General features: G+C 40.3%; 1 protein-coding gene across 3 annotated transcripts in view; it reads right to left on the bottom strand.

Annotated features, from left to right (window-relative positions):
- Positions 1 to 25,231, bottom strand: part of UTRN (utrophin) — a gene marked incomplete at its 5' end in the record, with an annotated part of 369,309 nt that overhangs the window by 116,204 nt on the left and 227,874 nt on the right. For all 3 annotated transcript variants that reach the window (XM_084284598.1, XM_084284597.1, XM_084284599.1), the window contains 2 exons: positions 11,347 to 11,503; positions 17,998 to 18,170. In XM_084284598.1, the coding sequence (XP_084140724.1) occupies positions 11,347 to 11,503; positions 17,998 to 18,170 (330 nt within the window). The remainder of the gene's footprint in view (positions 1 to 11,346; positions 11,504 to 17,997; positions 18,171 to 25,231) is intronic.

The raw sequence follows: 25,231 nt of genomic DNA, 5'->3' as shown, positions 1-25,231 counted from the left end.
GATAGAGTTGAGGAATGAGTGGGCATCTTGATACAGGGATTCCTCATCTAAAAAGGCAGCTCAAGCTAACTTTGCGGAATGACTCAAATAAAGGATCTACATGTGCATGAGGCCCAATAAATGGGTCAGATGCAAGCATAACTGGATAATACAAGAGTATCAAAAGAAAAAAAAGTGCAATTCATACATAAGGACCTTTAGCAAAAGTGGGACTCCTAACAGCATGATACCTTTCTGAAGCACAACGTTTAACTTTGCAGGGAATGCATATTAGCACAAACCTAAGTTTCAGCAGTTTTCCCGAAAAGAAAGCTCCAAATCCTTAAGCACTATTTTAGGCTAATAGACCTTTTGGCTGCTCAAGTTGAAAGACCAGTACTGGAAGCAGCTTTGCTTTCTGAAGTTATGTTCCTAATACTTTCCCAGTCCCTCGGACTAACCTAACTAGATGAGAGAAATTCACTAAATCTAGGTCAGAAGATAGGGATGGTTGGTAACTTTGGAGGAACACCTAATAGGTGAGGTTAAGAGTTCCTGTAAACACAAAAACGCACACCCTGAAAAGTTGCCTTGGCCATTACACCACTCTCTACCCTTTCATTTCTTCTGAAAATAAAAATAAAAAGAGGAACCAAACAAAATACCAAATACAATAACAACAACAACAACAAAAATTCCTCCCCTATTTTCTACATAAATTTCTAAGCCTAGCATTTAATCTCAAGAATCTGCATGAAAAAAAGGATTGGGCAGCTGCCATGGCAATGCAATTTTTCCAATTTATTGCTGATGTTCCTGGGGTGGATTACTGGCTGTAATAACAAGGGATTGAGGATCCAATAGTTCAGGAGTTAACTAGAATAAATATTCTTCTCCTCTAAAGAGTCTGCCTGCAGCAACAAGAAGTAGGATCCAGATGACAATATCCTTGACAGAAAATAAAATGGATTCTTTGCCAGTCCATGCAGGCAACTGCAGTCAGTTTCAGAAGTTTTTTGTTTGTTTGTTTTGTTTTTTAACACAACACCAGAGTTTCTCTTATTGCATGTTTAATAATAAACCATTGCACCTGTTCTCCAGAACTGTGACAGAGGCGGAACTCATCCCTTGGGAACACACAATAAAAGAAAATAAAACTCTCTAGCACTTGCACAATATTCATGAAGAAAAGAGTTATGTAAAGGGGTTCTTAAAAGATTTGGATTAATCCCTGTAAACTCAATTCCACACCCTGAATTACAAGTGAACAGCTTTGCTAAATACAGTATGTCTTTTCTTACTTGGTCCAATTTATCAACAACAGATCACAAAAAAAATAAAGGAGACCAGAGAAGACTGCAATTATGGAGGAAGCATCTCAAACCACTTTCAACATGAAAAGGCAGGATGAATAGTTTTCAATTCTACCTCATACAGGTTATGAGAGTGCCTGAAAAAATATGGCAAAGATCACTGTATAATAGTGGCTCTCTACTGGTTCTCTGCAGTTGGAAAAACAGATTTGCTGCCTCTGTGCTGTTTGGGGAATCTCTGTTGTTCTGTTTTTGTTATCTTACTCTCTGCCTTTGAAAAAACAGACCTCAGCAAAAAAAAAATAAAAATATTTGCATTTAGAGAAACGTCCTACTTCACTTCCTTGTACCAGTCCAATTCATTAAAACAAAGTGAGAGCTCATCTGTTGATATCCTTAGATTTCAGGTAATACCTAGCATTTTTAATGCAATTGAAACATCTGATCTTCAAATTGCATACACTACATTCAAGTCCCTGACCACTTTCCTGGCAACTTAGAAAAAAAAGATCTTGTGAGTCTCTAAAATCATTTGCTCAATATGCAGCAGCAACAACAACAACAAAAAAAAAAAAAAAAAAAAAAAGTCAGTAAAGTGTTGAGTATCATCAGGAATGGCAGGGCAAAAAGCAAAGTAAATATAAAACATTGGTACAACCTCATGTTGCATATCTCATGCAGTATCAGTCAACATACCTCCAGAAGGACATAGTGGAGGCAGAAAATTGCACAGAGATGACCAACAGCTGTCTTATGGGTAGAGATTAAAAAGGCTCAGGAGTTAAGAGGCTCAAAAAAGGTATGACAACATTTCCAAATCACGAAGGCACTGGAAAAAGTGAGTGAAGAATTGTCATGCATCGAATCCAACAATATTCGAACAAAGTCCATTGAAACTTCAAACCTAGAAGGAGATCAGTTGAAAAATGATTTTAAAGAAGTTTTGTTGGGTATTGTTGTTGTTTGGGGCACACAGAATTTTAATTCTCTGTGTAAACAGAATTGGTTGCAAGCATTTGGCATCTATCTGCCACAAGTAGTTGTGGAGACAAAATAACAGCAAATACAATAAGAAGTTAGACATAGTGATGGGAAACTGGTCCAAAACAGATACTAAAAGAAGAGGCAAGGATATACTAACAAGGATATATATAGTTTTCATCCAGTGATGTGGCTGCCTAGAAGTAGAAGAGGAACAGATGACCCACAGTAGCCAGAATGAAACGCTGAGTACCATCATCTACTGCCACCATTGAAAAAAATATACTGTAATAGATGAACCACGGGTCCAGAAAAAAAGATTTTGTGTATGCTTAAGTGCATGTGACTCTAATGAAATGGGAACTTCAAGTCAAAGAATTGAAAAACAATTTAAAAAAAAAAAAAACAAAACAAAAAACATCAAGAAACAAACAAGAGCACCAAACCTACTTAAAAGAACTGGTACAGAGAAAGAGTTTGGGGTCAAAGAATGTAGAAGATAGGAGCCATTTATTTTTAACATTACATGAATTAGTTATAGCTTATGGTAGAATTCCCAGAAAGATCCCTGTAATCAAGCCTCAAAAAGGTCACAGATGATCCTCAACTTGTGATCTCTTTCACGAATAATGTGATGGCAACATGTAGTTTCTGACACAGCCTTGTCCATATTAAGAATGAAGAATCCATGAACCATCTTGGATTTTTCTGAACCAGTAAGATAAGAGCCAGTTCCCACTCAAACAGTTTAGATACATGCTGACAGAACAATACCCAAGCTTCAAAGCCACAGCTTGACTGCAGAATGGGTCACCACTATGCCTGTGCTCCATCACCTTCACTGGCTAAGCACGTAGAATCATTAAGTTTGGAAAAGACCTCCAAGATCACCTGGTCCAACCGTCCCCCTACCACCAATATTGCCCACTAAAGCATGTCCCTAAGCACCACGTCCAGCCTTTCCTGGAACACCCCCAGGAATGGTGACTCTGTCATGGCTCACCTAGAAAGGTCAGGCCACTGGCTGTCATGGTCTTTCAGCTCAAGACACAGGAATGGTATCACACAATGATCTGGTACATCCTGCTACATCAAATTGCTCTGAGGTTTTAGGTAAGCCGAAGGCTACTGCTGATAAGGATGGAAGCAGGGTGGTCTTTTGGGATGAGATAGAAGAAAATACCAGAGAAAGAGGCACTGGACTCATCACAGCATTTTAATGTAGTAGCAATGTTGATCACTTTGCTGTTCCTGCTTCTTTCACACACATTTCCCTTCACAACAATGTCAGAGTATCCTCCCTGATGTATAGTAACTGTAAACCTCCAAGAAGGACAGGTTTTATTTAGTGGCTTGAGATAGACTCAGTAATGTCTTCAAAGTTTAAATAGGATTCTTTGAAACAAAATATACATTGGATCCTCATAAAAGAGTAACACAAGATGGATATACTGATATATACCTATATCAACAAGTAATAAAAAGGCAATATCACAAAAATATGTTATTTACTTTATTGAAAAAGTGTTTGATGTTGTTTTTTTGTGTTTTTTTTTTTTTTTTTTTTTTTTTCCCTAGCAAGACAGCTTGCTTTTCTCTGCACTTTTGACAGAATATTTTGTTCTTTCATTATCCAGGTTATTTATTATTTTAAGCACTGATCCATTGCAACTTCCCTGACTTATCAGAAGACAACTGCACTTTTGGGAACTAGCTGAAATACAGCCAGAAGCAACAATTTTTGGCAAAGTTAAAAATACATTGCACTGACATCCTAACTTAACACTTCATTCTTTGCAACATGCTTTTGTTCACACATCATTCTTTCAGAGAAATAGTCCAGGTGAGCAGTGATACACACCTCGATCATTCACATAACACATAAATCAATTCCGATTAATCGTTAGTGAGCAGTGGCTTTAAGTCAGGTCCATTTGAGAACTCTTTATTTAACTTCAAACATTAACCACATTCTTCCTTGTAACAAAGCATTCCCACCCACAATTTCCACCTCTTCCTTCTTTAACACACCTCAAAGAAAATAGTCTCAGTTAAAGACACATCCTTAACTTTGAAGAGCTACCTCACGTAGTGTGGTGCAGAGCACTGAATCTCCCACTACATTTGCACCCTAGCCTGTCGGAGCAGGTTGCAACAAAAGACACCACCAATCCTCCTATTCCAATCACAGGCTACTTAATTCTCCTTTCTCACCCCTTCACAGCTCAAAATTAGTATGTCTAACCACCTCTACTCACACAAGTTTTGTGCATGCCTCATGCCTTATGAGACGAGATGTGCAACAAATTACAGCCCTTCCTAGACTAAATTAGAGCAAAGAGTAGGGCAGTACTGATATCATAAATACTCGGTTTTGATTAGAAATTTCTAACAATAAGAGTCGCGGAAGCAGATTATAATACAGAAAATAGCCAAGAAAAACAAGTCTAGAATAATTAAGCAGGAATTAATTCAAAGGCTAAACCCATTCCCCGAAGTCAGGCAGGTGCACCAACAGAGCACAAAGAAATTAAGGCTAGAAAAAAGTTTTCTCCTCACAGACTTTTCCTGCTGGTAAAGTGAACAATGCAATTATAGTCAACCTGAAGGGATAACAAGTAGAAAGTAATTTTCAGTCAGCTGTGCTAACATTTTTGATAAAGTGGAAATAGTTAAATAAAGCAGAAAGAAATACTTCCAACTTTTGATAATCTGACTGCTTTAACAAAGCAAATTTGAAACTAGAAATACATAGACAGCAACCCCCAGAAGTTTGATGACTATCTTAATTATCCAACCATAGACATAAAATTATCATTCAAACATTCACAGGTCCTTGGCTAATTCATTTTGAACTCAAATGAAGCTAAGTTAAGCATCTGTGTGATTCAAGATGCATGCATTATTTAGTATTAGCTAGACATTTGTTCATTTATGCAGACAGATGCCAACGGGATTTATGTGAGAAGGCACCCATTCTGCTTCACTTGAAAAGTTTCTTGTTCTCTCACTGAAACCTAAACCACAGATCTTTGTCATTTTGTCCATCTTTCTGTTTTAGAAAAACAAACAAACAAAAAAAAACAACACTTTCAAAAAGTTACAGTTTGGAACAGTTTCATGGGAGGAGTGAGATGTGAAGCTCTCAGCACATCTCCAAGTGAACAAGGTGCCAGCATCTGCATCATGTTCCCTTATACACAGATGCTACTCCAGGTACTTCTAAAGACCTAAGGCTGATTTTCCACAGTAGTTTTGTAGCTTTTCTTTTCCAGCAGCATAAAATAGCTACATAAGGGATTTTTTTGTTTTGTTTTGTTTTGCTTTTATTTAATTTCTGTGGCTGGTTGGTTTGGTTTTCTTTGGCGTGGTCCATGCAGCTGATCAGAACAGTTTTGCATCGCACTTTTTAAAATGGTACATGAATATTCTTGAGGAGGACTAAGAAAGAACAGAATGGAAAAGAAACACCTAAGCTGGTAATGACAAACAACAACAAGAAACTGGAATTTCAGAAGAAAAAAAAAAAAAAAAGTAATCAACTCTGAAAAGGGAGCTGCCTACATTTTCGTTTCCTTGTAAGCCATTACCCTTGTCAGCATCTTCACACAGCTGAGTGTGAATACATCCTCTGCTATAGGTACACTTCATACAGAACTACTTGAGCTTAAAAATCATCTAAAACTTCTCAGTGTCCCAACACTCTTTTATACAAAGCACTTCGGGATTTTTCCACTGTTCTTGGGACTGACAGCACAGCCCACTCTCAAGGACAAAGAAATTTCGAGAATAGTCTAAACAGAAAATTTGAGGTCCCTTCTTTAAATGAGTTTCCTCTTACCCTGCCCTCTCCAAGATACAGAGCACAGCTCCACTTCCAGACAGGTTGTGCTCACTGACTGAGCTTGGCAATTCGTAGGGGATATGACTAAGACCTATAGGTAATAGAACTTGGGCTGAAGAGCCCAAAAACTGGTACAAAATATTTATAAATATTTGCTACATCCTGAAAGACTTCAGTCAATCTGGCAATTCTGGGCTAAATCTCTAACCCTAATTCACATGAACAACATCGCTCTGGGTAATGTTTGTTTTTAAGGCATTGGGAAATGATATTTAAAACAAAAACAAGTTTAAAAAACAAATTGCAAACCATTTATTTCCTCCTGTCCAAACAGATCTCAGCAGCACACAAACAATGTGAGCTAACCCAAACTGTCACATAATACTGTACTTATTTATCTAACACCGCTGAAGCCAAGCGCTGAGCGGGGGAGATGCTAACAGAGGAAAAGAGCGATAAGATTAGTGCCATTAAGCTGAAGCAAGCAAGACATCATTTTATGTAACTGAGGGGAAAAAAATGTAGGTTAATAAGGAGAATGACTATCGAGTAACTAGAGGCAAAGAGCAATGCTAAGATGAGAAAGATTGAGGGCCCTAAAAAATGAAGGACAGGAAATGAGAATATCATGGGCCTGCATCTTAAAGAGCTCAGCCAATATTTCACCACTTACATGTTGAAGTACTAGCAAGGACAAGATCAGGTAAGCAAGCTGGAAATAAGAGCAAAGGGATCACAGAGAAGTGGAGAGAAAATGAGGTATTAAACTGCTCAATCTGCATGAGGACAATCTGAAAGCAAAGCTCAGATGTGAAACTAGAAGAAATGGGAGAGCAGAGGCACCCAGCCCTTGTGCGGGGGAGTCACCAGCTGACTCGTGCTGCTGAAGCTCTTTTGGGGTTATAAAAAAATGACTGATAAAAAGTAAATCTTGCAGATAGTGTGAAATGCTGAGAAGGCTTAATATCTGAAGAAGTGTGGGCAAAGAAACGTGGCATTTAAAGTGCCTGGTCAGCTGCTGATGACAGGAGGAATAAAGGGAGTACCCCTGAGAGTGAGAAATCAAGTCATATCTGCAATATTTATCTGGTACAGTTGTGCCTCAAAGTCTCCTCTGAAAACTTAACACAGGACACACACTGAAAGCGGCATCTTAAAGGCAATGCAAGTGACACCAGCCAGTGATCCCAACACAAGGCACAGAGGGACTGCCAGAGTGGAATCACACAGTTATTTTTACAAAGAATCTGCTGAAAGGAAAGATTTGGTAGACGATTTTGAAAAAAAAAAAAAGCAGGCATAAAACTTGATGTTACACAAAGACATTTCTATTTCACATCCTAACTGGGGAGGAGGAAGAAGGACCTGCAGAGGGCTTTGGTTCTTTCTCCTCCAGTTTTCACTTTCCACATGAAAAAACACAACTTTTCACCTTGTTGTAGTTAATTAATAAACTACAGCTTCAGTGCTGAGTTAAGAGTTCCTGCTAAGAATCAGCGTGAAGCTCTGTCACGGAGAATCAAATCAGCAGCCAACTGCAGTTTAGCTTCCCTTCTCTGGTAATGACTAATAAGCAGCAGTTCAATAGAAAGTGAAACACCACTGCTTAAAAGTTCCCATTTGGTGTGGCACAGTAATACCACATGATGTAGGAGAATCTCTTGGTTCCTATTAAAATAACAGGAACAGGCAGGAAACCATCTTGGCTGACCTGCTGGTCACACTGAGGAGCGGGAAGGAAATGCACAGGCAGTGGAAGCAGGGACCTGTGGGCTGGGAAGAGCACAGGGATGCCATCAAATGGAACTGAGCTGGGCAAGGGATGTAAAGAATAACAAGAGGGGATTCTACAGGTCAGAAAATAAAGTCCAAGGAGAGTGTGCCCCCTCTCATAAATGAGGGGGGAGAACTGGTAACAAACAGACATGGAGAAGGATGAGGTACTCAGCACCTTCTTTGCCTAAGCCTTCACTGGCAGTCAGGCTGCCCACGTCTCTAAGGTCCCTGGACCTGTAGGCTGTAAGCAAAGAACAGGTCTGAGACCATCTGATGGAACTGAACACAGGTACAAGTCCATGGGGCCTTATGACATGCCTCCCAGGGTCCTGAGGGAACTGGCTAATGAAGTTGCCAAGCCTCTCTCCATCATAGTTGAAAAGTCCTGGCAGTCAGGCGAAGTCTTTGGTGACAGGAAAAAGGGAAATATCACTTCCATTTTTTAAGAGGAAGACCCAGGGAACTACAGATGGGTGAGCCTCACCTCTATGCCTGGGAAGATCACAGAATCATAGAATCATAAAGGTTGGAAGAGACCTCCAAGATCATCTGGTCCAACCACCCTCCTACCAGCCACTAACCCATGTCCCTAAGCACAATGTTCGACCTTCCCTTGAACTCCCCCAGTGACACTGATGTCCACGTCCCTGGACAACCCATTCCAATGCCTGACTGCTCTTTCTGAGAAGAAATGTCTCCTCATTTCCAACCTAAACCTCCCCTGGCTCAATTTCAAGGCACGTGCAAGACAAGGTGACCCAAGACAGCCAGCACAACTTCACCAAGGACAAATCATGCCTGACCAATCTGGTGGCCTTCTATGATGGAGTGACAGCATCAGCTGACAAGGGAAGACCAACTGATGTCATCTACCTGGACTTCTGTAAGGCCTGTGACACTGTCCCACACATCCTTATCTCTTATCTCTAGAAGGGTGGACTATTTAGTGGATAAAGAATTGGCTGGATGGCCGCAGCCAGAGAGTTGTGGTCAATAACTCAATGTCCAGATGGAGGCTGGTGACAAGTGGTGATCCACAGGGGCCCATCTTGGAACTGATGCTCTTTAATATCTTTATCAACAGCATAGACAGTGGGATTGAGTGCCCCTCAGCAAGTTTGCAGATGACACCAAGCAGAGTCGTGCAGTGGATAAAACAGAAGGAAGGGATGCCATCCAAAGGGACCTGGACAAACTCACGAGAAGGGCCCATGTGAACCTAATGATGTTCAACAAGTCCAAGTGCAAGGTGCTGCACCTGGGTTGGGTTCAATCGCAGACATACGTACAGACTGAGGGGACTATAAAAAAAAAAAAAAGAGGACAACTTTTTATAAGGGCAGATAGAGGCATGACAAGGGGAAACAGTTTTAAACTAAAAGAGGGGAGATCTAGATTAGAGATTAGAAGGAATGTCTTTACTCTGAGGGTGGTGAGGCACTGGAACGGATTGCCCACAGGAGCTGTGGATGCCCCATTCCTGGAGATGTTAAAGGCCAGGCTGGATGGGGCTTTGGGCAGCCTGGTCTGGTGGGAGGTGTCCCTGCCCAGGGCAGGGGAGTTGGAACTGTATGACCTTTAAGGTCCCTTCCAACCCAAGCAGTTCTATGATACTATGAACTGTTAGAAAGTAATTGTCCAGTTTCATCTGAGATATGTGTGCAATTGAATACTGAGCTATTGCTTGCATAGGTACAAAGCAATGATCAGAATCACATTAACTTTGTGCTGTTGTAGGCCATTAATAAATGTCATGTTAAATACTGGGCTGGGACACCGATATCCGATATTCTTTCTCAGTGATAGTGCAAGAATATTGCTTTTTTGAAATGTGAAAGAATAATCTCTAAAAACCCCTGAAAGTACTTATTAGAATTTTATCAATATATAACAAGAGTTATTCTTTAAAACTATGCATAAGGATTAAACAATCTAGAAGTTCTCTTTCCTTCTCACTGTTGCAGTTCACTGTTGACCCAAACGACCCACCCAGCACGCTTGTTCCTACATTTTCCTACTCTGGAATGACTTATAAAAACTATCATTTTTACATAACAATTTGACATCTTCAGATGAGACACACTATAGCAGTATTATTTGTTATTATCATGCATATATGATATTCTAGCATGAGAAACAAATAACTCATTAGAAAATGAACTGTAGACATCCATCATCTCCCACTGACCTCCTTTAAAACATCTTTGGATCTCTTCCAGACTTTGATTGCTCTCCTGCACTAGTAATCCACCATTATAAAACATTCACAGCAGATGTGCCTACTAACAGAGCATAATGATTTAAGTGGGTAAGAACAGGAAAAGATGAACTCTCAAGAAACAAAGATCCTGAGTTTATGCTAATAACTATTTTAAAAATACTAAATTAAGGGTAAGCTTATGCAGATTTCCTTAAGTTCATCTATTTTAGAGTAAAGTCTCAAAAGTACTGCTCATGTCAGGCTACTTTTTCTGTAGTTCTTCAGAGTATTTTCCTGTATTTTTAAATGCTTTCCCAAATCCAGTTTTTGCCCTCTATAAATACCACAGCAGAAAATATATCAGCATTGTATTGGTGGAGGGGAATACAGTTGTTATGCAATTAGCTACATAAAGCTGCATTTGTTCTTCCCCTCTCTACACCATACAGAAGAAAAAATATGACAAGATGGAACAAACTTTACTAGAATGAATCTGTCAACAGCAAATACATCATAAATTGATTATGAATTAGAGTTGGTGAGATAGACTTTACATGGATGAAGATATTTTGTGGATGTAGCGTTTTTGTTGTCAAAAAATACTTATGAATTAATCACACAATCACAGAATCACAGAATTTCTAGGTTGGAAGAGACCTCAAGATCATCAAGTCCAACCTCTGACCTAACACTAACAGTCCCCACTAAACCATATCCTTAACGGCAAAGAACTAGTAAAAACAATGAATTGGTTTACAACGGTACAAGGCACAGGTAAATTTTAGTTCTTACAGTTTTGACTGCACTATGAATCTGCATGGGGTGGAGGGCTGCTATTACAGTCTAGTAATATGGAGAAAGTCACTTTATATCATCTTATTGAATTTACATTCAACGTTTCTTTTATAGTTCTTGTTCAATTCTTTCTTTCGTGAACCTCCTTTAACTTTACTTATAGAATGACAGTTTTACCCAACAGGAGTCCAAAACCATCAAGAAATACATCAAAAATGTGTTTGGACAGAAAATACTCATCAGAAATTCTTTTGATAAAATTTCAAAGACAGTATCTCACTTGTGCTTTACTGGGCAAGTGGAGGAGCAGAAGGAGCAGGGACCTAGAACAGTGTGTTGGGTTTTTTTATAAATTAAATACTGGGTGGGATCAAGTGTTCATCATTTCTCCTATATTCAATTTGACTCATTTTATTATTCACAGTAGGAAACATATCTATAAAGGTTATGCAACTTACTTTGCAGTGATCATACTGTTGCTGCAAAGTTGGAACATCCCCTCCAATGGGCATTTGCTTTTTAAGTTCTTCATCTTTTGTATTCAGCCATTTGATTAACTCTTCCAGGGATGTCAGTAATCGGTTCCATTTCTCTGCACTTGCCTCCAAGTGAGCCCTGTGAAACAACATAAAAGCATCCTTAAAGTCCTGAACAGTACAAAAACCAAGGGACTGTAATAAATAAAATAGCTCTACCATTGAGACAGGAATATTTCAAATGCTTAAATGCTAAGGACCTTTGATGTGTTTGAAAACAAACAAAATTCTACTTCAAATCATTTTGCACAGAAAAACAAAATAAGCAGGTGAAAAATGTGGGAACACAGACAAACATGCACCTGATATGACCTAAAGCCTTGAACACCGAGCATCCAAACAACATAAAGAAATACTGTCTTTTGTGACTCTGCCACAGCAGCGCACAAAGTACAAGCATCATTTTGTAAGCTAGGGCACCACAAGACTCACGTCTTTCATGCCAAGACCCTGAATCTCTAGCACCAAAAGCAACAAATTCTCCCAGCAATCATCAACAGTAAATTAACCATGCTGCTGAACACATCAGTAGCACAGATTATTTAACGCAGTACCTTTAGTCAATGAAGAATTACTAGAGAATTAATAGTGTGAATCCATCCTCCCAGTTAACTCAGCAACCCCCCCAGATTCCAAAATACCCTCTTCTATCATGTTCAGGAATACATTGACCTGACAGCTCCTCCCTGCAGTACCTGGACAGCTACACAGAATACTTGATAAAGGCCAGCAACCCCACTTTTACTCCAGTCACTCCATGTTACAGACCCATTTGAGACTAACATGCACTTAGCTCTCTCTACTCTATCGCTTGCATGGTGAAAGAAATTGTTTACTGGTATAAGCTAACTTCTTTTTAGTATACACTGACACTAGCTCTGCACCTTTGTGCCCTGCTTCTGACAGATGAGTGAACTGAACTATTGTTCTGTTTCCTAGGTCTTTTCTATTCTGAACTTTTTTTTTTTTTTTCCTGATTCACTGTAACTCACATCTTTTAATACAGGTGAAACATTCACAGAATCACAGAATTGTAGGGGTTGGAAGGGACCTCAAAAGGTCATAGGGTCAAACCTCCCTGTTCACCTGCCTTCTACTGTATTATTCTCTCAAATGGCATTTGAGTGAACATTTGCTACTGATATGACAGCAGTTGGACTGAAGGGGTGATGTGCTGCAAGGCTTACTTTGAGACAAACACTATGTTGTGACCTTGTAGGGATTGTAGTGGGTTTACGTGGCAAGGTTTTGGTAGCAGGGAGCCATAGGGGTGGTTTCTGTGAGAAAGATCTAGAAGCTGCCCCATGTTTGGGAAGGGCCCCCATTGTTTTCCAGATCTGAGCCAATAAGCGATGTTGTTTTGCGCCTCTGTGAGAGCATATTTAAGACAGGGAAAAAAACGCTGCGCCAGACAGCCGCCGGGAGTGAGAGAACAGCCTTGCAGGTGCCAAGGTCAGTGTAGAGGGAGGGGGAGAGGTGCTCCAGGTGCCGGAGCAGAAGTCCCCTGCGGCCTGTGGTGAGGACCATGGTGAAGCAGGATGTCCCCCTGCAGCCCATGGAGGAGACCACGGTGGAGCAGGGTTCCATGCTGCAGCCCGTGGAGGAGACCACGGTGGAGCAGGTGGCCCTGCACCGACGGAGGCTGCCACCTGTGGAAGACCCCTGCCGGAGCAGATTCCGGGCCGGACCTGTAGCCCGTGGAGAGGAGCCCACGCAGGCGCAGGTGACCTGGCAGGAGCTGCTGCCCGTAGGGGAGCCAGGTTGGAGCAGTTTTCTCCTGAGGGATGGACCCCGTGGTACGGACCCATATCTGGAGCAGTTCTGAAAGAGCTGCTGCCTATGGGAAGCCCACGCCGGATCAGTTCATCAAGGACTGCATCCCGTGGGTGGGACCCCACAGCACAGGGGACGAGAGTGACCGAGAAGGAGCGGCAGAGAAGAAGTGCTGTAGACTGACCATAACCCCCATTCCCCCGTTCCCCTGCGCCGCTCGGGGGGAGGAGGTGGAAGAGGGTGGATGGGGGGAAGGTGCTTTTGGTTTGCTTTTTCCTTTGTTTTCTCACTTCTCTAGCTTGTTAGTAATAGGCAATAAATCTTACCATCTCCCTATGCCGAGTCTGTTTTGCCTGTTACAATAATTATTGCATGATTTTCTCATCCTTATCTCAACCCTTGAGCCCCTTTTCACATATTTTCTCCCCATTCCTCTTTGAGGAGGGGGAGTGAGAGAGCGGCTGTGGTGGAGCTCGACTGCCCACTCGAGCGGAACCACGACAGGATACTAGGAAATTAACCAAGAAACACAGTCCAGGGGAATGGGAATAGACAAAGGGAAACCCAACAAATTCTTTCTGTAAAGGATAAGCTAATTTTAGGAAGAGGAACCTATTATTTGCTCCATTCAGGAAAGCACTTAAGCAACTGCATGGGAAAAAATATAAACTATTTGCTAGAAGTGCTGTTCTACTGCTGCCACTTCCTGCATCATGATTTCTGTTTTCCCTTGTTGCAGTCACCGGTATCTTTTCCCTCAACACTGAATCTACCCTGCAGTTCCCAGATGCACTCAGGATCATGCTCCCAACAGCATGGTGTGGTCCACGTCCAACATCTCCCTTCTCCTTTCCAAAACTGGTTTCACTTGCCATCAAAAATGCCCTCAGAAAGTTGCAGTGTCGCTCACACATTGCCCTCCCATGTCAGGTACTCAACAGCACCAGCCCTCCTTTCTGGGAGTGAACACAGCATAATACTCCCTAGTAATCAGGCAGAGGAGACACGTTGCCAAGGCAGCCCATAACTAAATTTACAGTTTTGCTGTTAGATCCAGATTGTTATGAAGAGAAAGCATTTTTATGGATTTCTAGCAGCAATCAAAACCTTTCAGCAATCAACATTTTAAAAATTATATCTGTAGCCTTCTGTGCATTTGATAGTAAAATCTCTATTAATTGTGACTTATTACTTTATCTAGTACATTTAAGCAGCTCACACCTCTAAAACCTGGCACTTTCCAGGCAGAGCAGAATTCTTGTATACAGAATGAATTAAAATTTTGTAAGGGGGAAAAAGAAACCCCTACATCTAGTTAAAAGGCACTTTAAGGGTGGCTCACTTAATTTAACATACACTGCAATAATATTAATAGTGAAAAAAATAATTTGGTATTAACCTGAATGATGAGGCATGTAACACCAGATTAAATGGTCTGTAATTTACTACTACTGAGTGCCCACGTACATGCCAATGCAATAACAGTAGCAAAACATCACCAGCACATGGTTTCCACATCCAGCACAAGTGGGGTTAGAGCAGTAAGGAGTAGAGAGTGGTGAGGAAACCAACTGCATTAACAGGACATTAAAATCCCTCTCTCTGAACACAGAATGAGTTAACATCTCTTCAGAAATGTTAAATGTTAGAAAGAAATTAAGGGAGAAAAAAAGCGCACACAGAGGAAGACATCACATCAGCATAGACTGTTCCTGACTGTTGTTTTGCTAATCTTGTAAGCAGTAATACCGAACATAGAAGTGGCATGCCGCAGTGACAGCTGAAGAGCAGCCACAAGCCTTCAGTTCTCCCGAGGAGTGGGGAGACATGCAGACAGGCATTCACTAAACTCCATTCAAAGCAAATGCTACACAGGAGTGAGGGAGGCGAGATGTGCTCCAATTTGTGTTTTAGTTTTAGTGGCTTACACAATTGTAGACTTTTTACATTTGTGATACAAACCATTCAAAGAGTTAGAGCCAATAAACTATGCTGGAGTTTTGAATTGTTTCCTGGGCTTCTCCAGTTCCAAATAAGATTTCTGCCCTTGTTTTGGGATTGGTGCTTTTACCAAAACAAGGTCTGCAAAAACAAAGCTTTAAGGTGTTTGTGTTCACATGACAAATGAGTTGGCAGTCTCTACGGATTTGCCAGGTCAAATGGTGGCTTAGGATCTGCTCTGATGAAAAGACAGTTCTGTACCAGATGACTGTCCAGTTTTGAGTACTGGTTGGAGCAGCAATTTTCCCAAGCATCAGGCAGCATCAGAAACGCTCCTATGGAAATCTTGGCTGAGCCTGAAAAACCCATATGCCCTCATCCAGCTGACCAGACTGAGAACACCCTTGCTCTGCTAAGGCTGAATAAGATCCTGCAGAAGAGCAGCAACTCTGACACAACCCCCCTTCTAACGACCCTGGGAGACTCCCTCCCCATCTGGAGACCTCCTCAGCTTTTGTTTCCACTATTTAGGTAACACTTTTCCTGCTGAGCACGAAGGGAACATATGGAATAAAAGAGACTGGTGGGTGGTCTGAATATAGAGAATCCTTCCCAGTTTCTGCAATACCTCCCCCAAATGCTGATACCTTCCCACCCAAGAAGAAGGGTTTCTCCTCAGCATTTGGCTGCAAAATGCAGACTTGAACAAACCTGCAGCTTTGTTTTCCTCCTGGGAGTAACACAACACAGAGAAAAAGAAGGAAGTGTTAATAAGTCTGAGTAATTTTAAGGAGAGCCCTCTCTGGTGGTGTCACAGTCACTACAAGCATAGTTTAAGTAGTTTCCACACATTTAAAAGTATGTCACAAGAGCATTGCATTTTCAGCCTGGAATTCCCTTTAGTTCCAGTAGCAGGGAAGTAAAGTCGGTGTAGTGATGAGCACCATCACCTCTGAGGACTGAAGTGATAAACAAAGTCTTACACTATTCCTAAGGGACAGCAGCATTTTCAGCAGCTAAAAAATCAACACAATCAGAATGTACACATTGTTGAAAATACCCTAAAAACAAATAAATAAATAAACTTGGATAAATCTTCATTTAGAAGCACTATTCTGAGCTAAAGGCAAAAAAAAAAAAAAAAAAAAAAAAAAAAAAAAAAGATTTTTCAGTCAGCCCTAGCCTCTAACATGGTTACATACTTGTTCTCACAAGACTCATCTATACAGTTTTGCTTTCCAAATCATTCTTGAAACAGGATGCACCGAGAAAACAGAATCTGAAGGCAAACAGCCAGATCAACACACTGACTTCATACCAGTTTTAGGCCCTGTTACTTCCCTGTGAAGGCTTTCATTATTGTGCAAGTTAGAAAAGTGAACTGCAATCAAAGAACAGGGAAAAGTACATGTACTCAGAAATGCTGCACTCCTTTCAGAGGAGACAGATTTGAAAGGTTAATTTACTTCTATTTACTCCGCTATTCTCTTCCCCGCCTGCCTTCTGCTTGTAGTTCAGTGCCACGTGGCCCTGGAGCACTGCAGGGATCAACAGAGCCATGCACACAGTGCAAACGTTAGCACTGCCCAGAGGGGTGTATGCTCCCTATCTACCCAAAGTGAAAACGCAAATCATTATTCAGAAAAGTGGCTAAACTGAGCATTCACTGCACAATTGTTGTCTCTGCCTTGGAACTAACAACTGGCCTGTGGTGAATGCCTTGAAGGCCTTTTTGTCAGCCATGAATTTCTCCCAAACTATGATCAGCCCTAGGACAGGACAGGCAATTGTTCTTGCTAGAACGTGCAGTTGATGACTAAAATAACAACGTATTATCAAGTTTTGGTCTCTCTCTCACATTGACTTGTACAGCTGAGTACAGCTCATAAAGGCCCAAGTTTAACAGCTCCTGCGTTAAACTACTTGTGGTGTGTTGGGGCCAGTATTTGCAAACCCTCATGCCAAATTGCTTGGTTCTTCTAGGTCAAGCTCTGTCTATGAGGTTCCATTCAGCAAATCCCACCAGTTACACATAACTGTTTAGCTGGCTGGTGACAGGGTAAGTGGAGATGAAAAATAAATGTCACATTTCCCTTCTACCCCCCTCTTTCCAACTCTGGTGTCTGAATTCAAAACTCAACTCATTTTTCTGGTTTTTGGAAAATTCATATGAATGCTTAACATTGTTCTGTTCTATTAAAAGAACAGTCTCCTTTAATCAACAAGCAGGCAGTAGCAATTAAAAGCTCCAGAAATACTTTTCTATGTAATTACTTGTAATATGGAATTTTATTCATATTAATGAATATGGTAATGTCTACTTCCAAAATGACATCATAAAGTTTTTAACAATGAGTACACTTGGATGGTCATCAGTGAGTTTGGCATTGGTAGGGTCAAAAATTGTAAATGGCTTGATGAATACATATTTTAAAACATTTCTTAGTGGAATAGCAGCAGGCAAAAAAAATCTACCACCAATACAGATGAAAATACTTAGGATACAAATCCTACTAAGGTATTCATTTTGGTGGAAAAAGCAAAACCCTGATTTCTCCTCAGGTAATTGCAGATTCACAGAATGACTTCATTGACATTGCCATCGATTTAAAATAAGGAAAGATTCAACATACTTTCTGGAACATTTAGTACAGATTGGCAAGTTACCTTTGCACAGCTCTGGGGAGGGAACAAATAGTTAAGCGTGCACGGTAAGCTAATGCACCAACTCTTTACATCTGTGCTTGGGGTACTTCACAGAAGAAAATGGAGATTTCACTTCAGTGCTGCAGTGAAATTTCTCAAGCCTTTCAGAAGACAAATCTGCCCCATTCATGTCTTGACATTGTAATTACTTACCTGATGTTAGCTGACTTCGCCTTCAGGTCATTCCATCGATGGTTCATGTCATCAAGTCGGTGCTGGAGCAGGGCAGCTTCCTCAGAGTTTCCCAAGGCTTTCACCATCTTCTGTCTGTTTCCATCAATGCTTTTAAAGATGTCATTATGGGCATCAATTTCAGCCTGGATGTCCTGAAATATCGACAAGTCCAGACATCTTATTTCAGTAAATTAAGGAAAAGCTTATTCCTATTAGTATTCCTATCCTCTTGGACAGAGCACATAGCCTGACTTTCTTGGGCAACTCTGGAAGGATGTGCAAAGAAGAAATCCTGCAATACCATTAACATCATTATAAAAGGTCCCGCTTTCTTTAGTGAAAGAAAAGGAGTTTGAAAGTCATCCTTGACTCTGAAACAGCATTTACAGCTATAAACACTACATTCTCTGCCTGTCTTTTGTATTAAGGTAACTCATTGTTTCTTGTTTCCCACACATTTCCGCCAAGTGCAACATTTGCAAATGCACTGGAAATCTTTCTCCTGCTCAGAAGTTCACAGCTGCAGCTTTAGCTCTGCTGTCTCTTTCCTCTTTGAAATATAAGACTACAGAAACTTTATGCAGAGCAGTCAAATTCAAACTCTATACAGTGTTTTAAGCCATGCAATGAAAGCTTTTATCTAAAAATGACGTCTCTAAACTGCAACTGAATGACTATAGCTACATATATATACATATATACACATATATAGCTACAGCAACCCCATTTTTACAATTCAGCTGTTGTATACCATGTCCAACAACATATAGGGATATAGACATAAAATGGCGTGATGTATCATAATCTGATTTATGTATTAAGTGCTGATCTGAAAAAGTGCTTGTAATTTCAGTTCAGCTTGCTCATTTCTCTTCCCTGCTGAAAATAAACATTTTCTTCTCCAAAAACATAATTTATTCTCCTATTCATCCGCCTCAAGAAACACATTACAGACATTGTCTGCATCTAACAAAGTGAAGTATTGTTTTTAAAACACGTTATAATAGCATCAGACAATCCCTTGTATCACCACTGATGCTTTCTAGCATCTGTACGTCTCTGTATGCCCTAATAGAGAAATGTAAATGTTTAGAGAGCCAGAAGCTGTACTAGCTGTCTCAATGGAATTAATCAGCAAAGATTGTGACAGAAACTTGATGCAGATGTAAACAAACTTCTTTTTCAAAGGAAGAAATTCAATAACTGAAATCCTTTAAAGGATTTTATTTTTCCAGACAACCCCTCAGTACTTTCCATCTGTTCATAAGGAGCAGGAAAGGATTCTTGTACCTCCCTGTCCTTAAGACATAGTCCCACATCTTAGAATGGCTGCTTGCACATCTGCAATTGATAATTGGAAGCAATGGAAAAGTTGCTATGAAACTGAGATAGCATGAAAGCATTTATCAGTTAGGGAAAAATGAAAAAATAAGTAAGGATACAGCTGGAGAGGTGAACAGAGGAGAGACAGTGAAAGCAGGGGGAGAAAAAGATTGCGGGTGGGTGGGGAGCTATCAGTGAAGCTCTCCAGCTGAGCTGCTATGTGACTTTGGACAGCTACCTATTCTTTGCCTGTTTTTTTCACCAATAAAAAACAGGTAAAAAGACACTTTTGCTGTCTTTAAGCCATGCTGATAAAAAAACACCATCTTGAATATATACAGAAGTAATGACATTTAAAATGAAAAACAGAAATGGAAGTGATTGACAATAACAGCACAGTCAGCAGTTAGGCAAATCAGATGCTTATCTGAGAACATCTGCAGCTCCTGACCTTATGACTCAAACATGCAGGGAGACCCACTGAAAACCAGCTCAACTCTGAACAGCAGGAGATGCAACTGCAGACAGCAGATTCGATTTTAATTGCACACTGATCTGTACTACAGGAGTCTGGCCATGCCAAGTCCATTTCTGTGCCTCTCTGAAGTTACATCACCAACTGGCCTCCAACCTCCTTCTGCAATCACAGTGCTCATTTGAATGCTATTAAGAACCTGCATAAAACCTGCTAGTTTTGATTACATGCGAGAGGATATGCATGCTTAACAGTTCAAAATGATGTTTCGTTGAAAACGGGTCTTATTCCTGTATTTGCCAGTCATCATGTTACATTGATTACGGCACCGCAAATCTGCTGTGCGCATTCTTGAGTCCCATCTGTGATGGCCATGTTGTGACAGCTCAGTTCAAAGAATCAACTTTGCTAATTAACTTCTCTTCCTCTATTCCGATTTCAACTTTCCAGGAAGAAAAAGCCCTGCCAGCTGATGGATAAACAAACGGGACTGATATTAAGGGTAATGAATGCTGATGTATCACAGCCTTCTACAAATTAAAAAAAAAAAAAAAAGAAAGAAAAAAAAAAAAAGAGGGACAAATCCAGATGTGTCCCACTTCAGTGTGCACATGAAGAGGTGCAGCAAGGAAGTAAAAGATGGCTAATGGCAACAGATGGACACAAATTACCTTAATCCCCAATAATGACATAAAAGAGCTTGAAGTTATTTTATTCTGGTATTTTCCTTCATTGGAAGGCTAACAAATAGGGATGATGATCTTGTTCCAGGATTGCTACCAATTAATCTACTGATTAATTAATTACTACCAGTACAATCTCCCTTACTCACCGTGTTACCATACCTTTCTCCCAATTGTTATGGAACATGTAGACATGTTCTGGTTGCCCTCCCTTGAAATTCCTTATTTCAAAGTGCAAAGAAGGTCTACTCATGTTCTGCATATACCAAAACATGTTTATCCCAATGTGTTGTTTTTCTTGCTCCTGCCTATTTCTCGGTCACTGATTCGCCACATTCTTCATCTTTGTCTACGTGGCAAAGAGGATGAAAAATTTGATCATCACTGCTCATGCCCTAACTAGGATTAACTCTAGTAAGAGTAAGTCAATTTCAGTTCATTGGTACTTCAAAGGCAATCATAAACACTGCCCTGGAATCACAGAGAAGCTCCCATATACAGACAAGAGCTGCAAAGGAGACACAGAGGAGGGTGCAGGAGAAGACGGGAAAATATTCTGCTGGTTTTGCCACAAACGGGAGCACACAACTGTGAAACAGTCTTTCTTAGCCCAGCACAGAGAGGATCTGGTCCAGAGCACTCTCCTGGTGAGTGCAAAATACAAGTATAAACGGAAAAGGCTTTTTTTTTTTTTTTTTTTTTTTTTTTTAATAAAGCCAGAAGAAATTCATAGTTTTTAATTTGTAGTTACACAGCTTTATCAACTTGGTTTTTTGAAGTAGAGATGCCACAGAGATACCTCAAGGTCACATTTTGGTAATTCTGCAAATATTTATGTGCATGTATCTACTAAACTGCAATGATAATTTATTGGTGTGAGGCCACCAGATCTGTTTACATGCACGAGCACTGCAGGATTACTGTCCTAAATTAAAATAATGCTCTTCGAAGAAACAATTCATCCTATATATAAATCAAGGTACAAGTTTTAAAGTTTTGGAGGATAGAGAAGAGAAGAAATAACTAGGCTGACTTTATCTACTTTACCCAGCCAGGGTATTAGAAGATTGCCACTTTTTTTTTTTTTTTTTTTTTTTTTAATTCCATTTAAGAATAAAGAGCCAACTGCTGCCTGTCTTTTCCACTTTGGTCTGGTGATTTCAAAATCCTCTCATCTCCATTCTGAACCGCAGACTTTTCTGGTTCTCTCCCTCTTTAGCCCTGTCATGGAAAATGACATACCTGCAGGATTCAAGCTTTCATTTTATGCTTGGATCTGATCTTAAAGCTTGTCTCCATAACAAGGAGCCTACTTCTTGCTTCAATTTCAATCAAAATATTAAATTAATGCATGTCACAACTGAAGAGCATGAATCTTCAAAGAATATGTAAGTAAGGGGTGAGGGATTTGATAACTCTGTAGATGGCAGTTCTGAAAAGGACCCAAAGAGGAAGCTGACTCCAGTTGCAGTTGCTACTGGAACAGCCCAAAGGCAGATTGACTTCCCCAGGGTAAACGAAAGCATGTAACAGACTCGAACAGAACCAAACTTTGTGATTCCAACTCCAAGTTAAATCACCTATTGTTTTTTTTTTCTTTATTATCTATTTTCCCCCTTTAAAAACAGCAAGGATACAGATAACTCTAGATGCATTAAAAACAAAACAAAAAAACAAACAAACAAAAACAAAACAAAACAAAACAAAAAAAAAACAGCATTCCCATGATTAGTCATTCCAGCACCTATTTCCTGAATGACTACTCCAGAGGGCCCTTTAATTCACTCTGAAACCTCCTACAGTTGTTAGCATATTCACTTCTACTCACGCTTTTTCTGATTTTATGTGTTTATACCATCTTCATTGGTACATCGCCATTAACAGTGGCAAAAAAAATTTTCTCATTAAAGGGCCTGAACCCTTCAGTTGAAGGCAAAAACATTGAAGAAAACATCACATTTCCACCCAATCTTAGAGTGGAATAAGCAAGACACATTTTATAATAGACAAAACTTGACTCAATTTCATTCGCACCATTATGAATCCTAGACTGCTTGAGCTTTACGATACAAAGATCTAATGCAGAGAAATTATTTTACTTGATAGGCTAAATAAAATGATGTTCTTATAAAGTTACAGATTCTATTATCAAGATCCCTTAATTCAAGCTTATATATATATATATATATGCTATTACACAAAACTTAACTTTAGTTTCTTATAAAGATGTAGCTTTAGTTTTTTGTTTGTTTTTGTTTGTTTGTTTGTTTGTTCGTTTGTTTGTTTTTTTCCAAAAAGTTTCTTAGGATTTATCAGCTGTTTACTCTGATTTTTTAAAACTCACTCTACACAGCAACATTCTGTATTACACCCCTTTAAAAAAATATGTATTTATTTTTAACATTTCTTAGGAAATAAAATTCCACTCAATTTCTGTAAGGATCTGAACACAGAGCAGGGGTGGCAAGTTAAGGTACATAAACTACATGTGGCTTCTAAGAAATGGATATGCAGGTCTAATGCTGATGCTGGGCCACAGGACTTCATGATGGCACGCAGACTGCTAAGTAATATTTATCCCTGGGTACAAGCCACAGAACATGCAGGCTGCTGTGGCTTTTGGGCTTTTGAACCACGTGAAGATCTTAAGAGCTAGGGTTGACTATTCACAAATGAAAGAACTGCATTTTTCCCAACAAAAGCTCTCACTCAGGCTATTCTATCAGGACAGAAAGGTTAGAAAGGTTGGATGCAGTACCTGGGAACATGGTTTAGTGGGTAACATTGCTGGTAGGGGGATGGTTGGACCACATAATCTTGGAGGCCTCTTCCAATCTTAATGATTCTATGCCAGTCTTGTACTCCTTCCACCCAACACAAATCATGCTCTTTGACCGGAACAGGACAGCAGACTCAGTTCAGGTAGAGGGAATTGAAAGTCCCACAAGAATGACTGCCCGCTTCCTCCACTGGCAAGGTCTAAGTCAGCAAAGACGTAGTTACAGAAATGCTGCACTTCCCTGCTTTATTCCTGACCTCTAAAATTGATGACTATTCACTAAATTATCTGCAGAAAACTATTCCAGCTGGAACAGCTGGAATGCAAAACGTCAGTGCCAACCAAAGGACATAACTGCATGCCAGAACATCCTTCTTTGAGGTCTCACAGCAGGTGGCAGGGGAATGGATTTTTTATTAATATTATTTATTTTTTAAAATAGCAGAGCATATATTGAACCAGATATGTTTTACCTGCTGCTGCCAACTGCCGTTGGGCACACTGCTGTGTCAGATGTTCACTTGAGCCTCTGCTGCACACAGAAATTTTCTTTTTTTTTTTTTTTTTTTGATAAGTCTTAGGGAGGAGGGAGTAAGAATTAGGGCATGATACAGGCATATTCCCTTTTTGAAAGGGAAATAAGACTTCTATTGCTCTTTTCCTTGCAGATGCTGAGGATAGGAGAGAGAGAGAGATGCTGTTGATAGGAGTTTGAAAAAAAGTCTCTGAAGAATCAGGTACTCAGCTCACCCAGGGAGTCCCTCCTATGCTTTCAGGGGACAATCAACTTAAGAAAGCCTCATCCCATCTGCGGAGGTCTGCAGTGGCAGTCTGCTGTTAAGCAATCAGTTTATAACAAACCCGCATTCAGAAGCGCAGTACACGTGCAGAACCCTTGGGCAGAATTGCCATTATCATAAATCCGCCAGGGGCAGAAGCATGTACAAAGAGAGACATTAAACCTAAAATGTCATACACAGACCGCGCTGTCTGTCACTACAGCCATGGTGATGACGGTATGAGTTCAAAGCAATTCACAAAAGCAATTAAGTTTAGATATAACAGAAACTTAATTACAACTTAAGCTCTTCGATATTTCAGGAGGAAAAAAAATCAGGGAAATCATTCTGGGATATTCTTACATCTAAATTTCACATGCTCGAACTACCAAAAGCCTTGCACAGCAGCTTCAAAAAGCTGTCTCGGCCTGTACAGATGGATAATACCTTCCCAGGTGACACGGTGTGGGTAAGGACTCCTTTCATCACAAGAATAGTGACGCACTCACTAGGGCTGGGAATGGCAGCCTGTGTTTGACAACCTCTGTGGCTCCATCACATGGCACTGACTGAACATCTGGGGGGCATCATAAATCCATTAATACTAATTCCAGCAGTCACATAATTCAAACTGAACAAAGCCAAAGCAGCCCTGCCCACTCAAGTATAACGCGGCTCTCCCTTTGCATAGGAAGGGAGTGTCGTGCAAGTTTCTGCAAATGCCATCTGGCTTCTGCATTACCACCACAGTAACAGCACTCGCAATTCTCTCCTTACAACACGTATTCATGGAAGTTAAAGGCAAGTTGCAAGCCAGGATCACTGTCATAATGGTGTTTCTCCTGGCAGCAAACTCCTCAGTAAGAAAGAACAGGATGGGTGTGGGGGGCACCATGTGAGTGAGAAACGAAGCAGAGGGGAAGGAGGGAAACTTGCTGGAGGGGAGAGAAAAAAAAAATAAAAAAAAAATCTTGCTCAATAAGCACTGATTAGAATTTGCGATTGAAGTTTACCACCTCTGTAATGTTAGCTTTCTCCTACATCACATTACAAACTTCACCACAAGACGCCAAAATGGCACAGTAACCTTAAAGCTAGAAACCGTGGCAGCTGCAAGACCTACAAGATATGCTTTTGTTGAAGAATTGCTACAAACAATTCCTTTGACACAAAA

The sequence above is a fragment of the Netta rufina genome (genome assembly GCF_964035555.1).
Source record: "Netta rufina genome assembly, chromosome: 3".
NCBI lineage: Eukaryota > Metazoa > Chordata > Aves > Anseriformes > Anatidae > Netta > Netta rufina.
Note: the sequence above shows the minus strand (reverse complement) of the source record. Positions and strands in the feature narration are given on the sequence as shown.